This window comes from Trifolium pratense, linkage group LG6, assembly GCF_020283565.1.
Source record: "Trifolium pratense cultivar HEN17-A07 linkage group LG6, ARS_RC_1.1, whole genome shotgun sequence".
Classification (NCBI taxonomy): Eukaryota; Viridiplantae; Streptophyta; class Magnoliopsida; order Fabales; family Fabaceae; genus Trifolium; species Trifolium pratense.
In genome coordinates, this window is record NC_060064.1 from 34,793,664 (window position 1) to 34,801,647 (window position 7,984).

The 7,984-nt window shown below is 33.2% G+C and overlaps 2 protein-coding genes across 2 annotated transcripts; one reads left to right on the forward strand and one right to left on the reverse strand.

Moving 5' to 3' along the window:
- Positions 1-832: 832 nt before the first annotated feature.
- On the reverse strand, positions 833-2,031 carry LOC123892162. The gene is made up of 3 exons (XM_045941985.1): positions 1,669-2,031; positions 1,321-1,479; positions 833-973 (listed from the first exon to the last, which is right to left on the reverse strand). The coding sequence occupies exons 1-3, from the start codon at positions 2,029-2,031 to the stop codon at positions 833-835; spliced, it is 663 nt and encodes a 220-aa protein (XP_045797941.1).
- Positions 2,032-2,837: 806 nt separating this feature from the next.
- On the forward strand, positions 2,838-4,846 carry LOC123890717 (60S ribosomal protein L19-3-like). Its single transcript, XM_045940374.1, has 4 exons — positions 2,838-2,984; positions 3,797-4,233; positions 4,550-4,611; positions 4,699-4,846. The coding sequence occupies exons 1-4, from the start codon at positions 2,873-2,875 to the stop codon at positions 4,721-4,723; spliced, it is 636 nt and encodes a 211-aa protein (XP_045796330.1). The 5' UTR covers positions 2,838-2,872; the 3' UTR covers positions 4,724-4,846.
- The last annotated feature ends 3,138 nt before the right edge of the window (positions 4,847-7,984 follow it).

A 7,984-nucleotide genomic window follows, 5' to 3' on the forward strand; every position in this document is an offset into this window, starting at 1 on the left:
ATATATAGGACACATCTTTAGTTGAAAATTCCAGACCTGTTGGCCTTAATACCTGTCCACAAATTGATCACTATACTTTGATTTCTTGGCACCCCTCTAATGAACTTGTGGATGTTTTCAATATTGATGGAAGTAGCTTTCGCAATCTGGGAAGAGATTGATTTGGTGGCCTCATAAGGAATGATAGTGGAGTTGGGAAACTAGGTTTTATCGGCTATATTGGTATTTCTGACTCTAAACATACCCTCCAATTATAAGCCATTTATTTTGCCTTAAATTGGCTATACAATCGGATCGCCTTAACCAACAAACCCATCATATCATTTCATAGATATGCTGCTATAATTCAAAATATTAAAGACTTGCTCCTTCTGCAGTGCACTGCCAAAATTAGCGACACTCTTATAGAAGGTAATTTTAATGCGAACTATCTTTGCCAAATCGGGTGCTGCTTAAGGCTCTAGCTTGAAAATTGTGGACCAATCTTCTGCAGGCCTTCTCCCTCTACTAGCTACTGATGCAATGAGGGATTCACTTCCCTAGAGGATTCCATTTTTTTCATTATACCGATAAAAAAAACTCCAGATGCTAACGATAAGAAATAGATGAAAGTAGTACAATTAACAGCTTATTTACAAAATAGAAATTCATTCATTTCCTTGAAAGAAAGTTGAGATACTACATAACAATTTTTACAAAACAAATGTAAGTGATATACAATTATACATTGATTCTTGTTACATACAACCAAGTGTTGTACATCTGAAAACAGAAAAAAAGACTATAACATAAGTGATTCTCAAATTAAAAGGAATCAAACATAGTAATTCCTCTACACCAGCTTATAGTAACATTTGTTTTCAGAAATTAAAACCTCATTGCCCTTGCCACATGGACACTTGAAAGTAAGACTTAAACATTTTTCAGCCCACTCTACACTCACAGCCTCTTCAATATCTTCTCCAAATTCATCCTACAAAAAAAATGAAACAGCAATTAGTCTAAGAGCCTCAACTGCAATTGTAAGTGCATTAGTCACACTTATTTATAATTTTCTACAGTATCAAGAATCACAACTACAACTGTGATTAGAGCAACAATTCATTATGTCTTCTTTGGTTGAAATATGGACATTAGTACATAGTAATTCTCAATTGAATCAAACATGACAGCTACATGGTAAAAACATAAATTCATTATGAAGAACATATGAAGAATCACACCACCAACTATGATCAAAACAGAAATTCATTATGAAGATGCATTGAAGATAACAACAATAGAAAGCCAATTATGACAATCCAAGATCAAAACATATACCTGAGATTTGTCTTTGTCATCTTCAGCAACAGGAGATTGCACTTTTTCTTCTTGTTCTTGTTGTTCTTCTTGTATACCTTCTTCCTCCTCCTCTTCTTTCATCACATCATCCCACCATTGTTTCATTTCTCTCAAACGATCCTTCATCCTTTTTAGCTTCTATAATCACATAAAAAACCAGAGAAACCCATTATTCCAAATCCAAAAAAGATCAAATTTTTACAAAGGAATAAACAAAAGAATGAAAACCCTTGATTCCATTTCCAAAAAAGATCAAATTTTTAACAAGAAAAAATACAAAACAAATAAAACCCATGATCCCAAATTATAAAAAGATCAATTTTTTACCTTTGAATCAGGTGTATTGTCCTCAGTGTTCAAAGAATGAGAAACTGATTTAACATCAGCAGACATACATCTCGGTAATTTCGGCGGCAAAGGTGGCAAACCAGATTCTTTAGCCGTCATCATCGGCATTGATTTCTCCGAAGACTGACACAGATCAGAGACACACCGACGAAGAACATGAGCATTACCACATAGACTGACAGGAAGTGAAATGGCAGAGAAGCCATTATCTTGGACAGAAGAATGTTTCTTGGCGCTACGTTGTTCGGAGGAGGAAGATGACGAAAGTGCACGGCGCTTGGCAGAGTTTCTGCGACGCTGATGGCGGGCTAAGGTGGAAGAAGGGCTGTTGAGATTCAGCATGGAGAAGAAATCGTCGTTTTCTTGTTGAGCAAGCAATGATGAAGATGATGATGATGGAATGATAATTGATTTTTGTTGTTTGTTTTTGTGAGTGGTTGATGAATTTGACATCAAATTGTGTTCTTCTTGATTCTGATTCTGAATATGAACATGATCCATTTTTCTGATTTTTTTTTCTCTGTGATTGTGTTTTTTTCTTTTTTTCTTTTTTTCTCTGAAGTTTTGATTTTTCAGTGAGTGTGAGTGGTAAAGATGAATGAAAAAATGTGAGGGAACGTTTGTATATAAATAAGTGATTTCTGAAAAGATGATTATGTTGAGGTTTTGTAACGGCTTTTGGCGGGTTAATTAGTTGGTATATAGCTATGGTATGGTTAAGTTTGTAGGATTTAATTCACTAGCTATCATATCATATCATATAGTATTATAGAGTTTTTTTATTTTATTTTATTTTAAATTATGATAAGATACATTTTTATGTGATCGGAGGCTGAAATCACTTAATGTCAAAACTGATCCTGAACTAAATTAAATTTGTGGTAAAAGCCAAAACAAAATGGGAAAAGAAAACTAGGGTGGCTCATGAGTTGCAGACTTATAGAGAGAAAATCAGAGAAAGTCGATGTGTTGATACATAACAAGATTGCGAGAAAAATATTGGTTGACAATATAAAATTATTTTAAGTGCATATTATTTTTTTGTTACGAAATTTACCTACGAAAAAAATTGTAAAATTTGTGGCTATTTTGATGAAATTTACCTATTAACCCTTTGATTAGTATTATATATAGATTGAAATAAAAGAATTAGGGTTCTCTTCTCTTCTCTGAGTTCGCAAAAATGGTTTCGCTGAAACTGCAGAAGAGGCTATCAGCTAGCGTGTTGAAATGCGGTAGAGGAAAGGTTTGGCTTGATCCCAATGAAGTCAATGAAATCTCCATGGCCAATTCCAGTTCGTACCTTTTTCTCTTATATTACTTTTTTGCCCTTACACCATTTCAATACTCAATTTGTACCTTTTATTTTTTGTTTTTAAATTTCATTTCTAGTTTTTTTATTTCACTTTATATCGACTTATATATAAGCTGATTCGATAGTTATTAGTTACTAACTAACTAACTGAATGTTTTATGCTATGCGAGAAAACAATGTTGTCAATTGCTGATAGTGATAAATTGTGGTTTGTTCAAATTCAGCTATGCTACAGTGATACCATGTCGGTAGCGACAAAATGCCAACATTTTTACTAAATTGTATATCAGAACAATAGTAATTTCTTTAAATTTTGCTATGTTATAGCGGACCTGGATTCCATGCAGTCAACACTGACTAAAATAATAATTAAGGAACGTGTGTAAATGGATTGCTCACTTGCACTTCATAATAGTTTACGGATTATTGGTTGATGTAGGCTTGAGACCTCAGAGTGTGCTCGTCTCTAGGTCTAAAGTTTGAATATTCCCGGTGTCAATCTTTGTATTGGGCCAGTCCATGCATGGCTTTGTTATGCTTTAAATGGGCCCTCTCTAGTGGACGATGGGATTGGTTCCCCAAATTAGTTGGTCTTTGAGCCGGATACCGAGTTTCTAACTACCGTTGGATAGACCTGAATAATGTCAAGGGGGGTTGGTTTTAGTTTTGAAGTCAATGCTTGAGGAATGTTGAAAGGGAAAACTGGCCTTAACTTGTTATATACTCGATTTATTGGCTGCAAATCTTTTGCAATAGAAGCACTGCTAAGCTTTGGTGGGTTTTTATTTGCAGGACAAAACATTAGGAAGTTGGTTAAGGATGGGTTTATTATTAGGAAGCCAACCAAGATTCACTCCCGTTCACGTGCTCGGAGGATGAAGGAAGCTAAGAGGAAGGGACGTCATTCTGGATATGGTAAGCGCAAGGGTACAAGGGAGGCAAGACTTCCTACCAAAATTCTTTGGATGAGGAGGATGCGTGTGCTTAGACGATTGCTTCGAAAGTACAGGGAGTCAAAGAAAATTGACAAACACATGTACCATGATATGTACATGAAGGTCAAGGGTAATGTTTTCAAGAACAAGAGAGTCTTGATGGAGAGCATTCACAAGAGCAAGGCAGAGAAGGCAAGAGAGAAGACTTTGTCTGACCAGTTTGAGGCAAAGCGTGCAAAGAACAAGGCAAGCAGGGAAAGGAAATTTGCTCGGCGTGAGGAACGATTCGCTCAAGTGAGTACTTCTATAATGTCTTCAGAATCTATTTACTTGTGTTAGAATGTTAGATATCATGAATTTCTACTTTCATTGTCGTTAAATGCGAGGATATACTGGACTGAAAAACATGGTTTCAACTTACTGTTTCTGTCACGGTTACGCTGTGAACCATTATATCGTGGCAAAATTTTAAAAATGTGGTCAATGTGGTTGAAATTGCGGTCGCAATTGCAGTTGCGGAGACCTCAAAATCCTTTATATTGCTTCCACAATTTAAAACCATGCTGCTTGTAATGAATATTGACATTTCCACACTCCATAAAATGTTCAGGGTCCTGGTGAAAAGCAACCTGCACCCACTGCTCCACCTGCCACAACACCCCAACCTGCCCAGTGAGTATTACACTTTAGCCTTACGCCTTATTTACAGCTTTCACTGTGCTACTTTTCTTGTCGTCTAACTGTATCTATTTTATGCAGGGCGCCAAAGAAAACTAAGAAGTGAGCAGCATAATCCTGCAGTCTTCTAAAACTGTGTTATGTGCTAACTAGTCTCAATTTTTGTCGGTTTAGACTATGTCTTATAACTATAAACTTATTTCTTGCTAAATTTATATTATTATACCTATTTGTTAGTTTTCACTTTTATTGTTGGTTTTAAGATTCACAAAGTTTGCGGAAAGTCTTGTGTTATGCGTTATTTAGCGCTGCTAATCTCACGCTAATACAATTAACCACATACAAGCATATCCATACCAATGTTTACCTGCAATTCCTTCAATAGGAGATTCACTTTAGGCAGTACATTAATTATGTTCATTGAGCCAGTTAGTATTTGATGTAGATGGGAACTGTTGGTAACCTCTATTCAGCTTGCTGAAGTTCGGTTGACTATATATATATATATATATATATATATATATATATATATATATATATATATATATATATATATATATATATATATCTGCTAGAAAGATTAATTCTCTGCATTTTTACAAAATCTGATAATAAACTTGCTGAAGTTCGTTAACTATAATCTTAGTACCTGTGTTGACACTGACACCGATAATAACTTAAAGAAATTGGCATAATTCAATGTAATAATAAGTGTTGGTGTCGTGTTGGAAGCGTCCGTGATTCATAGTATATGATCCTTCTGAACTTGGATTCTTTACATTGTTCCAGCCTTGGAAGTTTTAAGGCCCCTTCTGTTGGTGATTGACCAACTTGCCATAGTTTAAGCAGGCATGAAATTTAACACAAACTAATTTTCTGTTGATGTCTCCATCCATCCAAGGAAGTTGTCAATGGAATAGACTACTTTTTTTTTCTGCAGCATTTAAAAGGATCACATGTTATTACATGCCTTGCTGATCTTCATGGTTTTTGTCATTCCTCTGTTAACAAACTCCCCTTCTCGGTTTCTTGAATTTCATTGGGCTGATCATTGTTTTAGTCCCTAAACACATCTACAAATGTCTCTTGTATTAGTGATTTTTGTCTTCCAATTGGTTTTTGTGTTGTCATTTTAGTTCTCAAATGTATTTTTTTGTTGGTCAATTTATCAGTCTACAAAGTTGATGACAAGAGAGACATTAGAGTTGTGTACTTGGGTTTGCATTTTTTATTCATTCAAGATTAATTTGATTGTGAATAACACATCCAAAGACTAAAATGATGATTGTGAATAATTCAAAGTTTGGCCACGAGATAAGTAAAATTTTGCCAAAAATTATTCTCACCAGGAATCCAACTTGGTTCTACATAACAATTCATCTTAAAGGGAGCTCATTAACCGCTGTAACTCAATATTTTTGTTTTATCTTATACCATAATCTGAATGATACTACTATGTGCTGTATAATGAAATGAACTCCAATTTGCCAAACCATGTTCCTTTACTTTATGGTTAATTTATTCGTGGAATTCAAGATATGATTACTTTTTTGTGATCACGAATAATTAACTTTTGTCTCAAAAACCTTAGCTTAGAAGAGTATCTCAATTTAAAAAATATAAAATAACAGTATCTCAGCAAAATTCCAAAAATGTGAACGATGTGCTCGACTTGTAGTAAGTAAGTTGTAATAGAATTTTACCAAAAAAGGAAATATGGCATATTTTCCATGAATTATTATTCTCTGCAGCTGGGAGATATGTATTTGACTTTAATTAAAGATTATTTTGATTTGATTGGATATTGAAGATTATTATTCTATGCTATATATATAGTAGTAAAATGTGTCAAAGCGTACCAACAATGAATTGGTCCAAGTGGTAAGGGTCTTGGTCCCCTTAAGCATGTGGTTAGGGGTTCGATTCCTGACTCATGTGTATGGAGAGAATTCGGTTCCTACCAATATCATGGTAACCCAAAAAAAAAAATGTGTCAAAGCGTAAAGGCACATAGTTAGTGAATGGGATTGAAAGTTAAAGTGCCAAAAACTGGTTGAATGCTCTCAAAACCAATTCGCTTGAGTGAGACAGAGACATATAATGACAAGATTTTTTTAATTATAAAGACAACCAATCTTTGTTAATTTTACATCATATTTTAAAATTATGGACATACTTAAATTTATGCATTAACTTGTTAAAAATTAAATCAGAGTTCAACTTAGGTCCTGTTTGTTTGAGATTTAAAAAAAATGATTTATTTTGAAAAAAATCATTTTCAAGAAAATAGATTTTCTTAATGAAAATCTAAAGCTATTTTCCGTTTGTTTACTATCATAAAAATCTATTTTTTTAGAAAATGATTTACAAAAAAATAGATTTTGAAGAAAGCTATTGAAAATAGCTTTTCATTTTGAAGAAAAAATGATTTTTTTACTAAAATGATTTTTGAAAAAATCTGAAACAAACACAAATAAAAGAAGAAAAATGATTTTTCTTGAAAAAAAAATAGATTTTTTTTTTTAAAAAAATCTGTAACAAACAGGGCCTTAATCAGACTTGTGACTTGCGAGTCATTGCTCAATAAATCGTTAAATAAATACAAAACATAAAAATCGGTTGAACCAAAGTGCAATTCAATCACGGTTCAACAATGATACAACTCAGTTAAATTTTTTGTTGGTTTGATCTAGTGATGAGAGGTTTGAGTAATATATATACATGAAATCTTCGATTCGATCATTATTGACTTCATTGTAAACACAAAAAAACGAACCGAAAAATTGAGCAATTTTCTGTTTAACCGATTGTTCAGTTCAATTTTTAAAATGCTACCACGTAGTAAACACTTTTTCCTAATCCAAATCAAGATTCAATCTTTTTCATATTCCCTATATCCCAAAAATGTCAACGAGCCAATCCATAAACATAATTCAAAGAATCAAATAAAACATCATATGAATAACCTATAATTGAAAACAATATTATGCCTAAACATGTTTTGGAAGTTCTAAGATTAATTAATGGAGAATCGTATCTAAAAAATTAAGAACATTTTTCACAATAGTATTAAGCACAATGGGATTCTACATGATATATGGAACAGAAGACTATATTCTACTATGTAGGAAATGAAACATTATTCTTTTCTTATTGTTCTATGGATTAGTCGAAAGGTCAAAACACTAACTACTATATATATAAGCTTACTACAAACATTAGTTTTCATAAGCATAGTATGTTACAAAAATAGTTATAATGGGACATAATTTCAAGTTTGGAATGAATAAGAAAATGTGTTTTGTGACCCTCAAAGGCTTCCGCTAAACTGTGTTTTAAATCGAATCAAATATATTCGAAAAAACAT

What these genes read in the sequence shown, in the direction of transcription:
- LOC123892162 (XM_045941985.1), bottom strand. Translation starts at nt 2,031, where the DNA reads ATGCTGAATCTCAACAGCCCTTCTTCCACCTTAGCCCGCCATCAGCGT. An exon ending in ACAATACACCTGATTCAAAG is followed by an intron (nt 1,480 to 1,668) that starts GTAAAAAATTGA and finishes ATGTGATTATAG; the next exon opens with AAGCTAAAAAGGATGAAGGA. An exon ending in ATGACAAAGACAAATCTCAG is followed by an intron (nt 974 to 1,320) that starts GTATATGTTTTG and finishes TTTTTTTTGTAG; the next exon opens with GATGAATTTGGAGAAGATAT.
- LOC123890717 (XM_045940374.1), top strand. Translation starts at nt 2,873, where the DNA reads ATGGTTTCGCTGAAACTGCAGAAGAGGCTATCAGCTAGCGTGTTGAAA. An exon ending in AATCTCCATGGCCAATTCCA is followed by an intron (nt 2,985 to 3,796) that starts GTTCGTACCTTT and finishes TTTTATTTGCAG; the next exon opens with GACAAAACATTAGGAAGTTG. An exon ending in GTGAGGAACGATTCGCTCAA is followed by an intron (nt 4,234 to 4,549) that starts GTGAGTACTTCT and finishes TAAAATGTTCAG; the next exon opens with GGTCCTGGTGAAAAGCAACC.